Source organism: Andrographis paniculata, unplaced genomic scaffold (assembly GCF_009805555.1).
Source record: "Andrographis paniculata isolate CXL003 unplaced genomic scaffold, ASM980555v1 Contig15END, whole genome shotgun sequence".
NCBI lineage: Eukaryota > Viridiplantae > Streptophyta > Magnoliopsida > Lamiales > Acanthaceae > Andrographis > Andrographis paniculata.
Genome location: NW_026137435.1, coordinates 2,394,646 through 2,419,392, shown reverse-complemented (window position 1 = coordinate 2,419,392; position 24,747 = coordinate 2,394,646). Strand labels below are relative to the sequence as shown.

The 24,747-nt window shown below is 30.4% G+C and overlaps 1 protein-coding gene across 2 annotated transcripts; it reads right to left on the bottom strand.

The window, feature by feature from the left end:
* Positions 1-1,926: 1,926 nt before the first annotated feature.
* LOC127260254 (calcium-dependent lipid-binding protein-like) lies at positions 1,927-8,416 on the bottom strand. 2 transcript variants are annotated; one of them, XM_051287965.1, is made up of 11 exons: positions 7,713-8,416; positions 7,491-7,592; positions 5,040-5,090; positions 4,813-4,933; positions 4,611-4,732; positions 3,972-4,070; positions 3,792-3,872; positions 3,627-3,712; positions 3,325-3,550; positions 3,061-3,225; positions 1,929-2,374 (listed from the first exon to the last, which is right to left on the bottom strand). In XM_051287965.1, the coding sequence occupies exons 1-11, from the start codon at positions 7,815-7,817 to the stop codon at positions 2,084-2,086; spliced, it is 1,449 nt and encodes a 482-aa protein (XP_051143922.1). In that variant the 5' UTR covers positions 7,818-8,416; the 3' UTR covers positions 1,929-2,083. The 2 variants fall into 2 exon arrangements, with proteins under 2 accessions (XP_051143925.1, XP_051143922.1); XM_051287968.1 differs by lacking the exon at positions 7,713-8,416 and having other exon boundaries at positions 1,927-2,374; positions 5,014-5,090; positions 7,491-7,594.
* Positions 8,417-24,747: the final 16,331 nt, after the last annotated feature.

Genomic DNA, 24,747 nt, shown 5'->3' with positions numbered 1-24,747 from the left:
AGAGATTTACAAATTTTATTTTATTTTATTTATTTATTTTTTTTAAAAAAAAAGTTTAAATGATCCACTCTTTCACGCTCGTTCCTTCCTTCCTTACCAAATTTTGTTTTCTTAGTTTGGCTTGATTCGAAATTAATTTTTAATGATTTTATTCATTTTATCCTATGAAGCTTTTTTCAGCCGCCTGAATTTGCTTCAAGAAATTTGCATGCAATACGAGACTCGAACTCCAATTTCAATTTCTTATCTTATTCGAAATTTGGTTTGGATTTCTTCCATCTCGATTTTCATGACACCCATTATACAACAACGAAAGAGCATAATGATATTGTACCAAACACAATACATCCCAAAAATCGATATGACAAATATATATACCGCATCGAATTAAAAATCGATAAATATTATAAAATTACGCTATTTTGGTATTAAATTTGACTTTGAATTTTAATTATTATATGAGCATGACATATAATTATTATTTTTATTTAGGGTGTAGTTTTTTCGCCTCAAACTTTCAGTTTTTTACTATTTTGTGTCTGTATTTTTCAAAAAACATATATATTTTTTTTTACAAAATATCTCATTAAATATTATTTTAATATCAAATTTAAAAACTAAATTTTCTCTCAAACCAATCAAGAAAACATACTCTTAATTTTTGTGTTGATAAAAAAAATTATTAGTTTTATTTTTATTATGTATTTTAGAATAAAATGTGATGATGAAGTAAGATTTCATTCTTAAAAATATCTATTAAAAATATAAACATTTAATGAAGTTAGAAATAGTAGAACTTTTTTATTTTATTTTATTTTTTATTTTTCTTCTTATTATTATTTTTGAGTGCCGTGTGGACATGGTGACTTTATGACATCTCCATGCCAAGCTAAATATTTGTTAAAATTTATATTTATTTGATATATTATGTACAAATATTTCTTTATATAATATTAAATTAGTTTCATTTCATTGTTTACAATTTAAAAAAAATCATAAAAACTTAACATTCAACTTATGAAATAAATATTATCAAATTATACTATATTTTATACCGAAATTTTTGATATGTTAAAAGAACATATACTAAAAAATTGGCATATAAAAGATTCAGTGTAACAAATATATATTATACTGTACCAAAAATTTACTATGCCAAATTCTTATATGGTATCGGTATATATCGAAATACGAATAAAATTTATTATATAATTTTAGGAAAAAAAATTGGTATCAATATACAAATTATTAATATATATTGATATAGAGAAAATCAAAATATCAAAACCAGTATATGATATTTTTATTACATACCGAAATACTAAAACTATCAAACTTACATACTGTTATCATATCAAAAAAAATTTCTACTATATGGTATCGTACCAAAATTTTAGTATTTTTTTTGGGTATAATATTGCGGTATTTAAGTAATTCCGTATCTTTTCTATTCATAAATATTATCATTATTATTAGTCATATTATAGTATTGAAATAATTAATTTTATACCCAAAAAAGTGATTAATACAAAATTTAGAACAGATCGGAATTTAACAATTCATATGAAGACATATAGATTTTATTTTTTATTTTTTATTTTTTTTACTAAAGATTAGCAAAATATATTTTGTTTTTTTGGAAGATGTATGATCCACGTTTCAAACAAATACATTAAAGACAGAAATACGTGTAACAATAAACTTAAGATATGTGTGGATGAAATGAAAGGGCCACAAATTTATTACAATCATCAATATATCTTCACAATAATACAAAAAGTAAAAATAAAATAAATAAAAGCACAAAAGTAACAAAATAAAAAGATCTGAAAGGAAAAAATAAAAAATAAAAAATAAAAAACAAGAAAAAAAAGGCCTAAATTATAACAAAGATGGTTTATTTATCATTTCAAACACAAATCTATTTTATTCGGCCAGACACTATTTTAAATAAAAATATACTATTTAATTTTATGTATATCACATCAAAATATTATTTTAACAAAAATTTAAATCATCGCTTATTTAAAAACAATTTCAAACAATAATCAACAAATCTCAAATATTTACAAGAGCTTAAGATTCAAGAATTAGGTGGCTTGGCACCTCCATTTTCTCGGGAGTTAGCCGACGAGCCGGACGACCTCCCAGTGATGGTCCGGCCCACGAACTTCCCGGCTCTGCTAAGGCCGCTACCAACAGCCCCTAGACCCGTCCCGACTCCGGAGCCGACTAGCGAGGCCGCACCGTCTAAGGCGTCCATGGTGCTCCCGATCACTCCCGCCTCTTTTAGCTTCTTCCGGTCCTCTAAAATTTTCGTCTCTTCTTCGAGGGCTGCTAATTGTTCTTCCTTGTTGAATTCATGATACAGAACCTGAAATGAAAATTCAGTCTAGTTGAGCTCGAATTGTATTGTGACAAAAATTTTATTTAAAAAAGTATAAAATTATATAAAAATAGTTTCAAACTATGATCGGTTTAATTTAATGGTGTCAAGAAATGGAATTAAATTTATTTTTGTTATTTGTTTGTTTTTTAAAATTGAAAGTTGAAAAGTAAATTATTTTTTATTATATACTTCCAATTTTCTCATATATATATATATATATATATATAGAAATAAACAAAATCGAATTTGTGGGAGAAAAATATATATATATATATAATTTGTTTCACTGTGCATAAAACTTTTTTTTTTTTTTTTTTTTTTTTCAGTTTTCCCCCGGTCTCGGTCACCAGTCATTATACTATCTATCTTAATTTGAGGGTTTTAAGTATAGTTAGTAGAGTTTTAAGACAAACTATTATTGTTATTGATTAGATACATTTTAAATTATTAGTTTATGTATTTTTAATTGATTTCTGTTATATTTCTTTCATTTGAATTTTAATTTTACTAAATAAAATAATCAATTCTCGTTCTTCACATTAATTTTGTTTATTTGTAATTGTATTTTCGTTGTTTTTATGAAATTTATTCTCCATTTTCGAATGTGTTCTGAATAAATTCTCAGCCGAATTTAATAGGTTACATAAATAGCTAATACTGAACGTACGAACCTGAATTGTTATAGTCCCCCTGTCTTTCTTGTCTTTAATCTTTGACATATCGATCGATGGGAACAATGTCAACTGGATTTCTTTAGTTACTTCGGAATCGAGCTCGATGAGAGGCAACTTTGCAACACCCAAACATTTGTCATGCCCAATGTCTTCATCAAACACCTATTTTTCCATATCCAAATTCAGACAACGAATATGAACATAAACACGAACAGTCTCAACTGAGAAAGATGTTTCAAAAGAATCGGGCAAAGAAGAAACCTCAAGAATCAACGACTGTGTCTCCTTGTCCTCCGCGATCAACTCGAATGTTTCATTCCAAACCGGATTCAAGTTGTTGTCGATCACTTTAGTCTTAACCTTAAAGAGAGGACGTATGTGCACGACGACATAGGGATCAGATTTCCCAATAAGCTCCATGTTTTTAAGGTTGTTTGCTCTTACAACCGTCACCCTAAGCATTCCCTCCGGCTTAAGTTCAAGTTCGCTGTAGATTTCAGACACGATCCATCAAGTTATTGTCCGAAAGGAACAAAACAACATGAATTATGCGCATACTTCACCTTAAGTCCCCGGGAATGCCGCTGACAGGAACAACAATCCGATGAGGCCATTGTAGCATATCGGTAACTATTGAATTCACGGTGTCCTTACAAAAACATACGACAAAACATAATTAGTCCGAATCATTAGACCAAGAAGGATTAATCGAATTGCCTAGTTCTTACATCAATCATGTCTGAGATCCCCGGAATCGCAGTTAAACTCCCGCCAACAGCCTTAAGAGTATACTCAATCCTGGGCTTCGGCTAAAAACGTGAAATCTCATTTAATTTTCGAGGTTTTCATAATCGACTGAAATCAATCAAGGCTACTGTAAAGCAAAAATAATTGTACTTTCTAGCTACCTCGGCAAGAAGAGCAACAACTACTGCAGAGATGCAAGGAATTTCATCGGTCAGTTGGAAAATTGCACGAACCACAGTAAAAACTTGAAGATCCTTCAACTGAAAAACACACATCCCCATATTACGCCATTTCATTCCTTTTACGAAAAATAGCAAAAAAATCCTCCTGTTGTTTGCAAAAATTGCTGAAAAGACCCTCTGGTCCTCAAACTCTGTTTTACGTACTCATGGTTTGGACAATATTGCAAACAATACCTTCCTAGTAATTAACGGTGATTATAAGGCATGCGTTTAAACTGCAATTGGTATAACAAAATGATATATTATGCGTTTAAACTACAATTTATAAAAATATCTAAGAAGGTATTTTTTCTGACTTCATACCTTGTTATATATATGATTTTATAATATCAATTGCAGTTTACGCGTGCCCCTAATCATCTTTCTTAATTACTAACGGAGAGGGTATTGCTGACAATATTTTTTAAACCACAAGGAGGTAAATCGAAATTTTAAGACTAGAAGGTCTTTTTAACAATTTTTGCAAACCACAGGAAATGTTTTGCTATCTTCTTATATATATATATATATATATATAAAGACATTGTAGCACGAGCTCGCGATTATTTCATAACCAACCTGAACGGGTATACAAGCAAAATGTGCAGCTTCAACGGCTAGAACAATACTCGGATTGCCTCCCCACCGGAGGTCAATGTCCATCGTAATTTGGCCTTCTTTAAGGCATTGGACTCGAACTCCTGCATGATTCGTGTAAGTAAAAAGCGCGAACTTGATGAGGCGAAATTTTTTTTCTAAGTGATTTGTCGTTTGTTGCGACCTTCGATCTTTGGGGCTACCGTGCCGAGGGACAACTTGCTGAATTTTAAGGAAGTAATGCCGGAAGTTCGATATGCTTCCAATAATGGCTCGACGGATTCCTTGATGACGGCTTCTGCTGCCTGAGAAAAACAAACCATATATATATTGTCCGAAAAATTGTAGGAGACAAATGTAGTTGTTTAATCTGAGATGTAATAACCTCGCCGGGAAAGAGTAGAAGCTTACATCTGCAATGTACGGCCATAATTTTCCAAGCTGTTTATTCAACCATTTCACCTGAAAATTGTAGTAAATGAAGTCGATTATCTCGATGAACTATGTTGATTTCTAAATATCAGCTCGCAGTTTCATTTTAGTTCATATAAGAAACTATTGGATGTAGTTATTGTACGATATGAATAGTGATAGTTTTGATTTAAAATCAAAATTATATATATATATATATCTAAATATTGAATGTGGTTATTATAATTGACTCTCATTATTCAGCATAACGATGTTAACACATGAAAAGTAAATTAATAAAATATAAATAAATAGCATAACATATATGTTAATCAAGACCGGTCATAACTTTCAAAGGGTCCGGAGCAAAAAAAAAAAAAAAAAAATGTTTTAGATATATAGGATTTGAGCTTAAGACCTCAATATTAAAAATTTAATTTTATACCACTAAACTACAACATTTTCTATCATATATATCAAATAAATTTTTTTTATATATAAACTATATATATAATATAAATATATAATGATCCCCTAGTTACCGTAGGTCCTGGACGATCGTCCTTTTCGCCCGAGCCCAGACTGACCTAATGTTAATATAATATAAATATATCGAATATGTGTAGGCTAAGAAGTTGAAGGTTAAACCATCCTTCTTTATTTAATTGAAATAAATACATTTGTCACTTTATGTTAAGAATAGATTTTGACTCAATAAATTTATATTTTGCATCCTAAAAAATTATGTTACTCTTTGAATTTATTGTCTGATAAATTTATACATATTTTATTTTATAGTAAAATATTTTATTCGCTGGTAACTTTATTATTGTTATTGTAACAAATAATAATAATTTATCATTATTTTCTTATTCATTATTTTTTATAACTTATTGATAAATTTCATATAATGTTATATTTTACATTTTTACCGACATCACTCTAATATTATAATTTCATTATTTATTAGTGTCCGTCCCAATTAAAGTTATACTCCATTCATCTCATATAAATTATCCATTTTTTTTTTATTTCGGTCTATCTCGTATATTTTGTATTTATTTTTTAATATAATTATAGATTTTAATTGCATTTTAAAATTTATAATTTAATTTTTTAAAAAATTTTTAATTAAATTATTTAATTATTTTAATTTATAATTATTTTTACTAATATAATCTTTTTCTATTACTTACTAATTATACTTTTATATAAATCTCCTTATCTATAGTGGACAATTTATTCGAGATTAAGGGAATATGATTTTTCTAGATGGATGAAATATTATACTCCCTCCGTCCTATGTAATATGGATGTATTACTGTAGACACGAGAATTTAAGTAAAGTATAATTAGTAGGTAATTAAGAAGTGTATTAGTAAAAATAATTATTATTTAGTAAAAATAATTATATATTAAGACTAAGATAAGTAAATAGTTTAATTAAAATTAAGAAAATTATAAAATTTAAAATTTAAAATACGATTAAAGTGCATAATTATATTTCCAAAATAGTAAGGACAAGTTATATGGGACGGATGAAAATAGAAAATATGGATAAATTATGTGGGATGGAGAAAGTATAAAAAGTACTTTAAAATTTAAATTTAAACCACTGCATTAATCAGTAATTTATACAATGGCTTTGTTTAATTTTACCCAGATTTTATTATTACTATTTTTTTTCTTTAAAAATATCAAATATTTATTTATTTTATTACATTAAAATTTAATATTATATTAAAACAAACATTAATACATATTTATATCACATCAACCAACTATTTCCATTCAAAATTAAAACTAAAACCAAAACCTCACAAATAAATAGGGGTGGGGAAAAAAATCGAGCCGAACCGTTGAATCGAACTGAATCGAACTGAATTTTCGGTTAACCGAGCAAATTCGGTTCGAATACAAATGCTGTATATTTGATATTTGCTCGGTTCTGTTCGGTTTTTGATATTTTTTTGGGTTCGGTTAATATATTTATGTTATTATATTTTAAAATTTATATTAATAATTATATTTTATTCGGTTTCGGTTCGATTACGGTTCGGTTTCGGTTCGGATATTTGAAATATTTGCAAATATTTTGATTTAATTAGAATTTTAATTATTTTTTTAATATATTATTTTTTAATTTCGATTTGGTTCGAATTATTTGCAAATATTGCAAAGATTTTTGGTTAACCGAAAATTCGATTAACCGAAATTTTCGATTCGAATACGGTTCACAGTTTCGGGTATTTGTTCGATTCGATTCGGATATCAAATACCTGTATATTTGCAAATATCCGAACCGTGTCTACCCATACAAATAAACGCACTGTAATTCTAAACTGTTTGAGTTCAAATTTTCGAACCCCAACCCCACTCCCGAAACAATCAATTCCTTAAAAAAAAAATAAAAAAATAAAAAAGTAGAAATAAAGAGGAAAATGATGAAACCTGCTCAAAAACAGGGAATGAAATCCACTGAGGAATGCTCTCCCCGCATATTTTCCTGACGTCGTCTCTGCTCATTGAGCTCAGCTGCTTAATCTCAACTGCCTGCAACAATTTCACCAATTCCATCCAATCATTCAGCTCATTGCACCTCATCAATCAAACAGACCTAAATAGCTGACTGAGCTTCCATGGCGGAAATCCCAAGAAGAAAGCAAAACTAACCTTAGCAATACGCTTGCTGCTCCGATGGCGCATCATGTAATTCCAACCCGCCATCAACGCGATCCCCGACACCATCCCCATCACCATTCCCGACACCCACCCCATACTACCTCCAATCCACCTGATTCTCAAATCCCTAATTTAATTTCCTTCTAAACAAATTCTTCAACCAAAATCGAAACTAACAGATTCGCAATCAGCTAATGACAGCAATTAATGGCGGATTACTTCAGCTCCAAGTCGCCAAATCGCTTCGCTCGATCAATCGAAAGGGTTTTGCAGAGAATTTGTGGTGGAGAGAAAGGACGGATGTACATATCAATTGGGGATTTTTTTTTTTTTTCAAAACTGAAAACGGGTTTGTTAGAAACGTAACGAATTGGGTCGTTGAAATTTGGGTGTTATCAATATATATATTTTCTATCTTTCTTTCTTTCTCATCCAGAAAGATCTGTGACGTTGACTCTCCTTCTTCTTCTACATTTCGATTTGATCAAACATTTGTCCGCCATTACCAGCCCTTATTTCTTTCTTCTTCTTCTTCAGAATCCTTTTGGAGATTCATCGTTTTGTTGGTGGAGTGGGCGTCCACCAAAATTGGGGAACCTAATAGTTGGTGGATGAAGATCACGTCTGATGTTCAAGAACAGGTGTTGAATGGTGGGCAGCAGAAGAAGATTTCATTATATTAATTAATTAATTAAGCATTCGATAAATTGATTCGTTCAACATGAATTTTATACGACAATTGACAGCATGCATTCTCGAAATTTCCCTCCATGTCCAAAAATATATCCATCACTTAGTCCAGCTACATCTAATTGCTGTCCATCCTTCCTGTCCATATATCACTGCGGTTCGGACCTGTCGGGATCTCTACAAGTGGCCCACGGGATTATCGCAATCTTCTTGCGCACACACACATATATATATATGGCGGCGGCTTAAGATTCAGTATTGTGCTGAACAACACACTATGTACTAATGGATAACACACGGTATAACCACAGCCAGTACACAACATGCGTTAATATAATACAAATACAACAAATAAACTAATAAAACATGATATATTCTAACACACCATACAACAATTGATTTTAGCACATAACATACTCTCATACAACACATGTTATAATTATAAACAAACAACACATGTTTTTATTACAAACATGTGCTATATGTAACAAATGCATATGTTATTTCTGTATTTTACGTGTGCTGATTCAGAAAATTAACATGGTGCTGATTTTCCAAATTCAACACCGTAACCCTTCCCATATATATATATATATATATAATAAGTTCAGAACATATTTCTAACTATCTAACAATTTTTTTAGAACAATCGGTTAATTATTTAATCGATAGAATTTAATTTTAAATTAAATTTATAATTTTCGAAATCGATTATTCATTGAGTTGAAATGCATAAAGGTTGTATAACGGTTATTGATAGTGTGGTTAAGCATAAAATACCAGTAAGCCAAAGGCGCATGTGACATTTGCCCGGACCAGATAATGACACAAGTACACGAGCATGAGTTTTGTCTCTGGCTCAAAGGTCTTGGTTGTGGTTGTGGGTTGGGCTTGAATTTGGTGAATGCTATACTTGACGAAGTCTATTATGTTCCCAAGTCAAATAGGAACAACAAAACATTTTGTTGAAGTCCAAAAAAATATATTTGTGTAACAAAAATATAGCAAAAAATTATAATTATATGCATATATAATAAATGATTATTTGAAATTCAAAATTCAAATCATATATTTATTACCATAATTAAATTTGGTGTTTATGGCCTGATGTTACCGAAATTTAATTGTCGTTGGTTACAGGCCATTAAGAGCCGACGGTTTCGGCTTGATATTTAAGCCTCAACGGTGGAGGTGCCTTCTCCCACCATTCCTTTTGACATAAAAAACCAATGAGAGCTCCTCTTTTCCTTGTCTCCCTCGAGTGCTTTTCTGGCGAAGTTTCCAACAAGTTCGTCGGCAAAATTTGATCAAATATTTTCGGAGAGTTTTTATAAAAATATCTTTTAAGATACAAAAAAATGATATATGTATAAAATGAAAATAGTGTCGTGCGTGTTCGTGTAGTAACTCCAAAAACTTCGTCAAAAATAAAAAATCTCTTTAACCGGTGAGTGTCCGGGTCGAACTCAGGGAATATGCAAATATCCTATATTTAATTAGAAAAAGTGCAATGAGTTAATGCAATCGAAGAAGCTGAAAAGATAAATTGTAGAAATTAAATCTAACTAAAAAGCGATAAAATATACGTATCTCGAAAATGATGAAGCGAAGCGTTTGTGTTTGACTTTTGCGTTCCTTAATGGCTAGATTTCCATGGATGAAATGAGCGGGATGACGATGGCGTGATAGCGAAAAATATATGTATAATCGCGGGGCGGCACAGTGAAATGAGCGTGATCGCATTTGCTCGCTTAAGCCGATTCTCGACTCGGTTGGTACTTGACCTTAGGGGATTTACAATGAGGCTTCAGCGACACCCGGCGAAGAACATTATAAGCAAGAAACTCTACTGTCACTAGAAATTTCTGTGACCCAATAGACCACCGCCTATGCCCCATTAATTATTCTTCCAACCGTTCCGCTAGTGGCTCTACCCCTCTGATATCTCTCTTTAATCAGAATCGAATTCAGAACAGCAACTAAGCAGGTTGACAAGGCTCCCGCGTACTTAGCTACATTGAACTACCCGGAATCTGCTTTTGGCACGAAACAGGGCTGAAATAGTCGATTCTTCTATCGCCCTTCCGCAACCTTGTCGAAATCCAACTTGAACAAGTCTAATCAAACATGGAATTTTTTGGTGAAGGTGAGGTGAAGAAATATGATAGGAATTTTACTAGCTAAAATAATACGCAGGAATTCAAAAGAAAAAAAAGGGAGAAAATCAGTTTGCTCGCGACACAAAACCGAAAATCTCGTATTATTAAACTAGATAAAAATATGGGAGAAAAAAATGGAGAAAAATGGAGTGTATGGAATGTATATTATTGTGTATATATGGTGTGTCATATATATGTGTATGGTACAATTAGAGATGATATTTATAGGGGGAAAAGCTTCTAGAAGCTTGGCGGTTACAACCGCCAATAAATAATTATTTCTAAAAATAACTACTACCTACCTCTAAAAATAACTATAAATAACTAACTCTAAAAATAGCTACTAATATAACTACTAATAACTACCTATTTTTTAGAATGTTCTAGAATAAAAAATTACACAAAAATAGTCAAAAATGGGCTAAAAAGTAGTGCAGAAATTTAATTAAAGGAGCTGGGAGAGTGTAGTAAATGCAGGAGCTGAGGGTGCAGGAGACATAAATGCAGCGGAATTCTGTGCAGGAATTATTTTGGCGGCACAGTAAATGCTCGGCTGACCAGCGACAATAAATGCAGCGAGAATTAATGCATCCGCCGCTTCGCTCACTTCCGCGCATGGCTTTCCGCTCCGCTCACATTTCCGTGTCAGCCGTTGCTTGCCTTCCGTGCCAGCCGCCATCGCTTCGCTCACTTCAACGCCAAAGTTTCTGTGCAGCCGTCGCTTGTTTCCGTGCAGCCGTCATCGCTTCGGTCACTTCAACGTCAAAGTTTCTGTGCTCATAAATACAACTGTCGCTCGCCTTCCGGCTTGCCTTCCGCGCGGCCGTCGCTTGCCTTCCGTGTCAGCCGCCGCTTGCCTTCCGCGCTTGCGCACTTTCGTGCAGCCGTCGCTTGCCTTCCGCGTGGCCGCCGCTTAAATTCCGCGCAGCGGTTGACTTTGACTTTCGTGCGTTGACTTTCCAACGTTGATCGTTGACTTTTGTTAATTTTTGCGCCGGTGACTGTTTTTTCGCTTTTGAAGCCGTTTTTTCGCTTTTAAGACCAATTTTGGACTCACATATCAGTTTTCAAGTATTATTTTACCTATATAAATAATAAACACCTTACAAATATTTATTTAAATAAATAAAACTTATTAAATACGATTAATTTAGCCAAAACTAAATACTTAAATAGCACATAAATAATACCCAAAAATATAATTTAAGAAACACCTCAATTAATTTAATTTATACACCAAAATAATTATAAATTACACTTAAAAACTAATAATTTAATATTATACAAACAAGATGAAATAAATACAATTATTAGAGTAAATTAACATAAATAATACCAAAATTCGACATAAATAAATAATTAATTAAATAAATATAAGCTATAAAATATGGCAAAATCAAGAGTTATCAAGTGCTTTTCCGGCGAAGTTTCCAACAAGTTCATTGGCAAAAATCCGGAAACTCCCATTAAACTTCCCAACATAGCATTAGTCCCCTCATTTAGACCGTCGGAGCTCCGAAATATTTGAGTGTCACCTAATTCAAAGACAAACGTCGTTTTATCTTTAGGAACGTTATGCCACGAATCGGAGGCACTATCGGGGCATTTTTTTTACGAAGAGAGATTCTACCTCGACTCAACGTGATTATCGAATTAATTTCGATAAATTATTATTTATTATTGAATTTATTTCGATAAATTATTTATTATCGAATGTATTTCGATATCGAATTTTATGTTACGATAATTATTTGATATTATCGCAATATAATAATTTTCCAACATTTCCAACAAACCATTTAACAGTCTCTAAGCCGTGAGAGATACAAACTCTTTCTACAATGTGCAGGGTAGCGGTTAGGGTGCTGACGAGTTTGACCAAGTTAGAAAATCAATATACAATTAACAATTTGTCACAAAGCAAATAGTATAGCACATTAAATTTGAAACAATTAACATTTCATCACAAAACAAATAGCATGTGTTATGTTGTTATATATTATATTTATATTTGCTATTTTCTTTATAGATATTTGTTGATTGAGTCAAATTACTATTGTGCTGAAATCAAAATATATTTTATTAAAATCAGAATATATTTTCCTACATGTACTTATATAATATGCTATTAAAATATATAACATATATTTTATTTATATTTACTAATTTATTCAGAAATATTGTTGATTAGATTAAATCAGCACCGTGCTAATCCGATCAACACTATAACCGGAGCGAATATACAAATGCCAATGTTAAGAATGACAACTTTCTTCACACCCGCCCCTCCACCTAGCGTGTTCAGACATAGTTTGGTGCATAGATTTTTTAATGTTGGCTCGGCTAAAGATTTGGTAAAGATGTGAGCTAATTTGGATTTCTTGTGGATATAAGCTTTAGCAATGAATCCTTGTAAGTAATTATGTCTAACAAGGTGGTATGCTATCTCAAAATACTTAGTCCTCTTATGATATATCGAGTTTTCTGCTATGTGTATAGCTGATTGATTGTCACACTGAAGTGAGATAGTTAAATAAACATGAAGCTGTAAAGCTTCCATGATATAAGAGATCCATAATAGTTCACAAGTAGTTGTACTTATACTTCTATATTCTGCTTTTGTTGAAGAAATACTTACTGTATTTTGTTTCTTGGCCTTCCCAGAAATGAGGTTTTTTCAAAAAAATATGCAATACCCAATTATGGACTTCCTCGGACCTAAACACACCCCAATTGGCATTACAATAAGCCTTGAGTTGAAGAGAATAATAAGAGTTATATATTAAACAATAGTTTTATGTTCCTTTTAGGTACCTAATTAATTGAATGGAAGCTTCCAATGAGCGGTTGATGGCTTGCTCATAAACTTGCCAAGCTATTGTGTGGCAAAGGCCATCTAGTCCGGAGAAATTGAGATAAAGAAGTCTCTCCACCAGTCTTTTATTGACAGTAGCATCTCATAGGGGTTCTCATCACTAGCAGAAAGTTTCAAACCAAGTGGTAAAAAAGTAAAGACTAAGGCAGCATCATCCATTATCACATATTCTAGAATGTTACTAATGTACCGCCCTTAGACAAAGCAATACCATTAGCCGCTTAATTTATCTCAATCCCAAGAAAGAATTTGGCATCTCCCAAATCTTTGAAGGTGAATGTCTCATGCAAGTAGTCTTTAAATGTTTGGATGTGTTTTGTACAGAAACACAATTATAAGATATCATACACATATATTGTTAGAATCAAAATATCTGATTGAAAATGCTTAATGAACAAGCAGTGATCATGATGTGATTGTGTGAAACAAAATAAATATCATTTTTTCAGTCAAAGTCTTGTACCACACCCGTGGAGCTTGCTAAAGCCCATAAAAATACTTTTTGAGTTTACTAACTTGGCTATCTATCGGGTGGCTTTAAAGACACTTCCACCTCAAGAGTTCCATGCCAAAAAGATATTATTGACATCACTTTTTGGATACTCCAGCCTTTATTAATAACCACAGTAAAAATGTGAGAGTTCACCATTGAAAGTGCATATATAATTCTTCATCCAAGCTGGTTTCCTAATATTCTTTCTATGTTTACTTGAGACAACAAATATTGGAGCAGTATGTGATAGTTCACTATCCAAGTGATCAGATACTGAATTTTGGTGCATAGGTAAGACAAATGACTCTGAAAAGTGAGGATCACTTATAGCTTCATGATCCTGTATTCCATTCTTAGTATATAAGTATCTCTTAACTAGTTTGCAAAAGACTGAGAATAAAGAGAAGCATCATCTGAAGCAGGAAGAACAATACTCTGTTGAGATGGAGAATTAAAGATAGTTGTTGTTCCTGGAAATACACCTTTATAGAAGATGACATTCTTTGTGACCAATACCTTACTGTTTTCAATATCAAGAATTTAATATCCTTTTGATCTTTGTGCATACCCTATGATATGTATCTTATAGTTTTTTTTTTCCTAAGTTGTCTTCAATGTATTAGTATTGTAAACATAACCACAAACATCTAAACACTTTAAGGTGCTTTAATGCAGGTTTCTCACCATATAATACCTCATATGGTGACTTCCACTTCAACATATAGGTAAGTAACAAGTTGATTAAGTATTTGGCAGTCAACAAGACTTCTCCCAATAAAGGATGTTGGTAGACCAGAATGGAACATAAGAGATTTGGTGAATGTAAGAAGATGTTGAGGTCTTCTTTCCACTTTTCCATTTTGTTAAGGTGTGTGAGGACAAGACCTTTAATGAGCATTTCATATGTATGTAGTATTTTTTGAAAGTTATGACTGACAAACTCTCTCCCATGATAATTTCTCACTATTTTCACCTTGAGATTAAATTGTGTGCACTAGCTTTATGAAAATGGAAAATATGAATACAACTAATATTTTTATTTTAACAAATAGATCTAAGTAGCCCTGTTATGATCATATACTATTGTAAAAAAAATATCTATTTTCATTAAAAGATTGAAGGCTATATGGACTCCATACATCTAAGAGCAACAAGTCAAGATAACAAGAGGTATATAAAATGTTTATATAGAAATGAAGTCTCATTTACTTACCAAATGACAAGCATCACATGGCTTATCTAGAGGTAAAGAATTAGAATTAATGTTTTACATGCAAGAAATATTCCTCAACACTTTATTAGAAGAGTGACCAAGCTTTATATGTCAAGGTAACTCTTTCTCTGCATCCATAACTTTCAAGTTTGGTTTTAACAGCAAATGGTAGAGATTCCTCTTCCTTCATATATAATTTTCGTACTTCTCAAATCCTAAACAATGTATGGGTTATCCAAAAAATTCACACAACATTAGAGTCTATAAAAAACTTATGCATAGATATAAAGGTAAGTATTAAGTTGGGAAAGAAGTAAGCATCATGCAAGGAAACATAGTGATTTAGCACATCTCCTATGTGAGTTGCTATTTCAACAGCTCCATTATGCATGTGTATTTTTTGTAGGTTTCTTTAATGGTTCTAAGTGTTCAAAATACTCAACATTGTTACGTATATGTCAGGTAGCTCTTGAATCCAAAAACTATGATACTTTATTACCAAAAAAATCAATATATATATGTATATTATGACATTCTTTACCTGCATGTTCAATCATATTGAGATGATCGATGGGGTCTTGACATTTTCAAGAACCTTCTGAACCTTTTTTTGAATGAGTTCAACAATGTTATCAAAAGACCTAACATACCCATGAATTCATGTAATCTTAATATCTGTAGTTTGTAGTACTGTCTCTGAATTCAGACTAGTCACACTAATTTTGCCTTCTTTATTTCCTTTTTATCTTACATGGCCTTAGACCAATCAGGTGTCCCATGTAATTTGAAGTAAGTTTCCGTTCTATGTCCTACTTTGTTTTTTTCAATAATACAATTCTTTCTTGTTGTTCATTTTCTAATAAAATATTTTAGTGTTTGCCTTATGTGAACTTAACGACACAATGGGTGAACAATCTAGAGATAAACCATGTATTTCTTGTTGTTTCTCAATAGTGGATAACACGACATAAATTTTATTTAGTGATAAAAGAGAATCTACCATTAGTATCTGACTTCTAGTGGCATCATATGAGCCATCTAGTCCCATTAGGAAATCCATGACAGTTTGTCAACTTATAAATTCCTCTATCTCTTGTTTGCTTTCTCGAATTGGAGCCAAGCAGTGAAACTCATCCTTCAACTTCTTTATTTTGGTGAAATGGGTTGCTACACTTGTTCTTCCTTAAGTGAAATTGGTGATCTCCTTCTTCAATTGATAGATGAAGGGACCATTACATTGGTCATACATTTCCTCAAGTAAATTCCACAATTCAAGACTAGTATTAACATAACCAAAAGCATAAGTTAGATTAGAAGAAATTGAATTCAAGAGCCATTGGAGAATCATACTATATGTTATTCTCCATATGACAATAGCAGTAGGATTTACAAGTTTGGAAGGTTTTCTAATTATGAAACCTTCTTTCCTTTACTACATAGAACCCTCACGATGCTCCTGCTCTATAGGAAATAATTTTCATCAATAAACATGGTGGTTACCAGACTCATACTTGGTTGATCAGAAAAGGAAAGCTCCAAGTGTCTTATAATATTAATGTAATGACATTTGTACAAAAAATTATACAAATATAAATATTTTCTTAGTGTTAAGTACAATGATACAAAATGTAAATGTTACCCTTAAAAGTTGACGGAGGTAGTAATACATAATAAAGTAAGGATATTCATAGCAAAAGCTGGGGTCAATAGTTAAATGATCACTTTGTAATTGAATAAATCCAAAATAAAAACACACTATATAAACACATGGTTTATGATTTGGTTTATAAAAAATTGGGAATGAAAAAATACCAAGTCCATGAAAACATCCCTGGTGGAGGAAGAATATATCATGAATTTATATTATTTGTTTTATTTAAAAAATTTATAGGACTCAAATTATTATGATTAAAATAGATAATTTTAATTTCATATTTAAATATATTATTAAAGCCAAATTCTTTCACATATATATCCATAACGCCTTATATGTTATATTTGTTGATATAATTTTTTTTTTTTTTTTTTTTTTTTTTTTTTTTTTTATGTATTTGGCATCATGCCACTGCTATCATTTATATCTTCATTGATAGTGTTTTACTTGTGACGAATATGTGCTCATTGGACCAATGAACTATTAAGTATTTAAAATAAAGTTAATAAATTATTATATATAAAAATAATAAATTAATTAAACATAAATATAAATTTATTTAATGCAATCATTAGAAATAATAAATTTAAAAATAATTGATATATATGAATTATATATACTTTAAATATATTAATAACATTATTATATAAAATAATTAATAGAGAAAAATATATAAAATTTAATAAAAAATAATATATCAAAAAATAACAATACAAGTAAATAAAAATATAAAAATATGTAAACTTATATAAAAAAATAAATAAATAAATTCTTATTGTGTTAATAAAAAAGAAAAATATAAATAATAATTTCTATGTCCTACTTTTATATAAACCAATAAAAATATTTTAATTTTAAGAAAATTATTTTTTGTACAAGTAAACTATTAGATTCTTCAAAATATAAGGGAACATATTATTGTGTTGAAATCAAACACACTTGCAGTATTTACAAAAACTATGTTTTTTTTTTTCTCAAAAAAATTGTTATATATTTATTTTTTATTGATATATATTATTCAATTTTATTTAAAATATTGCATAAATATTTACTTATATTACATCAAATAATTGTTTGTGGAATTTTAGGTTGGATTTAACTATTCTAAATTTTTTTCTCTAAAAATTATAAAATCACACTTATTTTTTATTTATTATATTATATTGTAATTTAATTTTATGTTCAAATATTACATTAATATATATTTATATAATATTAAATAACTATTTTAATTCAAAATTTTATTATTCAAAATTTAAATTCAAAATAAAAAAACCCACATATACATACAACAACAAAAAATATATATATTTGGTTTTAGCTCCAAAAAGTAGAATAAACAATTTTTATCCCCACACAGATTCTAATAAACATGCAATGTTTTTTTTTTTTTAGAAAGTATTATATTAAAATGTAATTTAAATCAAAAATAGAAAATCAAAACCACACAAACCAAAAACCATACAACAAAACCAAACAATCAAATACAATAATAAAATAATAACAATAAAGTGATGGAAGCCATACCAATTATTTTTAAAAAAAAAGTAAAGAAAATTATACGTCACTTGTCTTCAAATATTTATATATATACACGATACGATACGATTTGATAATTCTTGATTTTATCATATTTTATAATTTATATTTATTTAATTATTTATGTCAAATTTTGGTATTTATAGATATTAACAATATATGTGTAAAATCAATTAAATATCATGTATTTTGGAAGAAAATAAAATTTCAATAAAATAAATATATGGTATTTATATGTTAATTTTTGTACAATAAATATCAATCATTAATACAAAAATCTGCTTAAAATGTAAGATATCATACAAATATTACATGCATAAATAGAGCCATAATAAATTTGGCTTCAAAATAAATTAATCTTGTCAATAAAGGAAGTATATAAATTAATATCTTCCGAAAAAAGACAATGATATAAAGATCTTGGCGAGAAATGAAGGTGCACAATCAAATCCGTCAAGAATGGAAAAGAGCATATGATGGAAAATGAAAGATTATAAAATCTTCCTATTGGCCAATCAAAATGCGCCACGTGGCACCATTAAAAAAGGAAACCGAAGCCACCCATCCCCTATAAATAGGAGCCATAGACAGTTCATTTGAGACACCGAAGTTGCATCGAGGATTCAAGCAAATGGGTAAGTTTCTAAACTCTCTCTGTATTGTTCTTCATATTCTTCGTGTCCTTCGAAGTGTTCTTCATCGAAAGTCACTGATTTGGACAAATGATCCAATATTGGTTGCTGAATCGATGGAATTAACGTTCTTCGTCGTATGCCCAAGCCGGAGGAAAGATCAAAGCTCTCAAAGCCGTTGAGGAATTCGTTAAAGCCAAGGGAAGGTTTCCAAAGTTCCTCTCAAAGCTTCAAGATGTTCATTGCGTTCTTCAACAAAGCATCAACTAGGTCCTCTTCGATCCAAAAGTCAAAGGGACATGCTGTCAAAAGCGTTATGGAGCACTAAATCCATATTTTCCAGGATCAAAGCTCCAAAAGCCATTGAAGAGTCCATCAAAGCCAAGGAAGAGCATCCAAAGTTCATCCAAAAGTTTCGAGGTGTTCATCGCGTTCTTCACCAAAGCAATAACTCGGCCCTCTTCGATCCAAAAGTCAAAGGGACACACCACCAAAAGCGTTATGGAGCACCAAATCCACCTCCTCAAAGATCAAAGCTGCGGATTGTCCAAAGAATACATCAAATCCAAAGTCAATGATCAAACCACCCACACGAAGACCAAAGCCCTCCGAACGGCGTCAAAGTTAAACCAAAGATCAAAGCCGCGGATCGTCCAAAGAAGATATTAAATCCAAAGTCGATGATCAAATCGTCCACATGGAACCAAAGCTCTCGAAAAGGTGGCAAAGCCAAATCAAAGATCAAAGTCTCGGATCGTCCAAAGAAGACACTAAATTCAAAGCCGATGATCAAATAACCTACACGGAGACCAAAGCTCTCCAAAAGGCAGCAAAGCCAAATCAAATATCAAAGCCTCGGATTGTCCAAAGAGGACATCAAATCCAAAGCCGACAATCAAATCGCCTGCACGGAGATTAAAGCTCTCCAAAGTTTGACAAAATCAAACCCAAGACCAAATCTCTTCGGATCAAAGAAGCCATAGAAAACCAAGTTGGAAAACAAATCGACCCGGAAGGAGAATCAAATGACCCATTTAGAAAATATGACCCACATTAAATTCAAATCAAATATAATTTGTACAAATTTTGTGTTTATTAAAAATAACACATTTTTTTGGTCCACAGTATTATTTATGTTAATTTACTCTAATAATTGTATTTATTTTATCTTGTGTGTATAATATTAATTTATTAGTTTTTAGGTGTAATTTATAATTATTTTGGTGTATAATTTAAATTAATTGATGTGTTTCTTGAATTATATTTTTAAGCATTATTTATGTGCTATTTAAGTATTTAATTTTGGCTAAATTAATTTTATTTATTATTTATTTGAATAAATATTCATAAAATGTTTATTATACAGGTGAAATAATGCTTGAAAACTGGTTCGGGAGTTCAAAACTAGCTTTAAAAAGCGAAAAAATGGCTTCACGAGCGAAAAAACAATCCCTAGCAACGGCGCCAAAATTTGATCGAAAAGTTTTAGAGTTACTATACAAACACGCACAACACTATTTTTATTGTATACATATATCATTTTTTGTATTTTAAAAAAATATTTTAAAAATTCTCCAAAATTCTTCTATTAGATACCAATCACTCCTACGTTTTTGTGCATTATGAATTGACTTTTCTAATGACCTTTAGCATATATTTTGGGAGTTTGCTTTAGTAATCTGGGAACCACTACAAAAAAAGTAGTATATTTGTAACGGAATTCCGTTCCTAAAGTTCACGTAGCTAATATAATTTCATCTCTAATTCCGTCTCTAATATCATTAGTAACGGAAAAAGTGAATTTAGGAACGAAAAAACCTTGTTACAAAATTGATAATTTCTTGTAGTGTAACCCACATTTGAGCACTCTCCATCAAGACTTTTAACCCAGAATTAATTTTCCATGTTCAATACCTTAATAAAAACTTGTATATATGATCAATAATTCCTAGATATTTATTCAATATATTGTGCAATCATAATAAACAAATTTATAGAAACATTTACTCATAAGGGTGTATTTCTATAGAAGATTTTACTATATTTCTATTGTTTATAAAAAATTTCTTTCCTAAAATATCAAATCAAATGCTTATTATTTATTGTTTATATTACATTAAAACTTAATTTTATATTTCAAATACAATATCAACTCTTATTTATATCACATTATTACAATTATTTAAAATAAAAAACTTACTAATAAAAATCAGATCCGAATAATATATTAAAAATTCATTTCAACACGGTACAATACTGAAATATTTTCAGCCGGTGGATCTTGTGATGAAGAGGATGATGAGTGGGTGATGATGTACTTAGTCATTGTGTTGGGTGTAGATAGAGGTTGGATGGAGGTGGAGGTGGAAGAGGAGGTGGCGTCGTCGGCGATCGCAGTGGTGGTGATGGAGGAGGTGGAGGAAAATGAAGAAAAGGAGGCGGTGTTGTCGGCGGCAGTAGAGGTGGAAGTAGAGATGAAGCTGGCGGGGTGTAGGTGGAAGTGGCGGCGGCGGCGGTGGTGGTAACGGTGTTGAAGTAATGGCGGTTGTAGTTTAGAGGGAGACTCGAAGTGACGACAACGACCTTTAAAGTGTTGGGAACACACTCAAGAGAAAAAAGAAAAATAAAATAACAAGACACAAAAATTTAACGCGGTTCGATTTCACAACAGACCTACATCCACGATTCCAAAACGGGATAATCCACTAAATATTTATTACAATTTTTGCACGAACAAAATTGTAAAATCCTCCTTACAATAACTTAACAAATCTCAATTTCACTCTTTAGTTACTAAAGGAAAAAAATTTGTTGTCATATCTTAAAATAAGACTCAATTGGTTAGTTTACAAGAGCTAATGCCTCCACTTTTTTATCACACTTCTTATGTGGAACATCGGAAGGTACACAACATAAAGTTATGGATGGTAACAACTAATTTTGAAGATCAATACGGTGTGGAATTCAACTCCTTCAAAATTCAAATATTCGAACAAACACACATTAAAAAGAATTCTATTAATCTAGATTAAGTAATTTGTTGGCTATTGTATCAATAATAGAGTTTATAATGTGATATGACCTAAGTTGAATCTAATTTTGACTTTATATATAAATTTATGTACATACACACTCAATATTGTGAAGAAAATTAAGTTATTCCATAAGAAATAATTTGGGAGTGTCAGGTAAATTCGTAATTGTTGAAAACTATGTCCGATAAGACAAGTCACACTAACCGATCATGTATGATAGATGGACCTGAAAACATCGAAAATTTAAACCCATAATCTCATGGTCACAAATTCATTTCCACGTCACCAAACCAGAGACATCCAACCTAACTAATAATTTATTCAAGAATAGTGGCGTTTAATACTTTGACTTAAGGATTGGTTTGTTATATAAGGCATGTGAGTGATATAATTCAGTGATAGAGTGTGACAATATTGGCTTTATTGAATTATGAGACGGATATAATTCAATGGTAGAGGGCCGCCTTGACTTAGCAAGGGCAGATCCACTTTAAAATAGATGAGGCATGTCCCGTCAATAATTTTATTTTACTATTTATATATATATATATATTTAATAATTGTATCATCATTAAAAAATTATAATATTTCTATTAAATTTAAAATTGCATTATTATTAAAAGAATTTAGATGGATTATTTAAAATTTAAAATGTCATTAAATTTTACATAATTAAAATTCAGTTCAATTAAAATAATTATTTTACATTTAAAATTATAAATATATATAAATAATATTATATTATTAGTTTTTAATGAATTGAAATTTTTAATTTGTTTTTATTTTAAAGTTCATATATTGTGATACAAATCAAAAAAATTTCAGAATCCGCCGTCGTTGACTGGTCTAATACTATCAAGCTAAGAAGTATATGAAATTTTCGAACATGCATTTATATATGATAACACGGTTAATAAACAAACATCACATCAATAAAATTCTAATTAGATATTCATATATCCCAAAAATAAATCATATTTTTTTATTCTCGTACACATAATATGTATACATACATACATACATACGTGTGTACATATAATATATATTATTTTTAATACATATTATATATATATATGATATATTTTATATATATAGACTAATCTACTTTAAACACACTAGTACAGTTGTTATTAGTGATTTAATTCATTAAATAAATTTTTATGATTCAAATACAAAAACTTTAAAAATTGTGTTGTTATTCCAAAAATTTAGATTAACTGTATAAAATTTAAACTTTAAAATGCAACCAATACCTAAATAATTAAACTTAATACAAAATAATATTATATATATTAAAGGATAGAATATACTTGCAATCTTTAATTTGATTTATTAATTGAGACAATTTAGGCGTATTGTCAGTTATATCTCAATATATATATTGTACACTCTTATAAAAAAAGAAAAAATAGAATAAAAAATGATTCTTTCCACCTTCTATGGTATCAGAGCAGTGTCGATCTGACCTTTCTTCTCACCACCACAGCCACTGAAATCCATTCCCTTCCCCACCATGTTAACTTCGACAACAACAGAAACCTAAGCCTCTACTGTCAACTCTTCTCGACCTCAGATTGTCCCTATCACAGCCCACCGTCATCTTCCCATACATCTCGATCACACAAACTATCCATCATGGAGTGATCGATCAACCCGTATCTGATGATGACCTTACTTTGTTTGTCGTCAATGGATTGGGTAATCGCACTCGTGAGACACCACTCTGATTCGAAGAACTCCATGATTTTCTTGAAGAATCAAGAACGACAACTTCTTGCTACTGCCAATCCAGCACGCTCTCAACCACGGAATTCAGGTCACTCAGCCCGTGGTCAGCCCTCAAACCGTGGCTCAAATGTTCATCGCAGCCACTTATCCCGTGGCTTTAACTCTGGACAGATCGGTACACCACGAAAATCCAACAATCGTTGGGGCTCCTATACTTACTACTCAAGAAATCATAATTTTTATTCTCGTCTGCTTATAGTCTGCCAACTTTGTGCCCAATCAGGTCACTCAGTCAGCCTCCAGCCAAGTCACTCAAGAAAGAATAATTCTTGATTCTTTGATAAAAGTGTACAATATATATAAGAAAGAATAATTCTTGATTCTTTGATAAAAGTGTACAATATATATAAGAAAGAATAATTCTTGATTCTTTGATAAAAGTGTACAATATATATAAGAAAGAATAATTCTTGATTCTTTGATAAAAGTGTACAATATATATATTGAGAGAGATAGCTAACAATACACCTAAATTATCTCAATTAATAATGTATACAATCAAATTAAAGATTGCAAAGTATATTCTATCATTTAATAATATATACTAACGAGAGTAATAATAATATTATTATTATTTTTTTTTATAATTTATCAATAATATGCTTAGATTGATAGTGCAATTAGGAAAACACATTTCTTAATCCAATGTTTTTAAATTATTGAAGTTAGTTTTGATTTTTATTAATTGTAACAACAGTTTGAAAAAATATTTTCCTATTATAAAACTTATAAAGTTAATTTTTCGAAATTTGATAACTGACTTTGAGTGATTTCTTGATTTGTGTATAAAGAAAAAAATATTTGTTATTATTACAAATTAAACTATAATTAATTGTTTCCAAAATATGAAAAGTTAGAAAATAATTGTAGAAGATAAATTGTTCGTTTTTTTTTTTACTTGAGTTTTTTAACAAATTGAATATTATGTTGAATTAGAAAATTCAGCAT

Coding starts and splice junctions, on each gene's coding strand:
- LOC127260254 (XM_051287965.1), bottom strand. CDS start 7,817: ATGGGGTGGGTGTCGGGAATGGTGATGGGGATGGTGTCGGGGATCGCG. Junction 3,226..3,324: donor CACAGTCGTTGATTCTTGAG/GTTTCTTCTTTG, acceptor ATGGAAAAATAG/GTGTTTGATGAAGACATTGG. Junction 2,375..3,060: donor GGGGGACTATAACAATTCAG/GTTCGTACGTTC, acceptor TTTTCATTTCAG/GTTCTGTATCATGAATTCAA.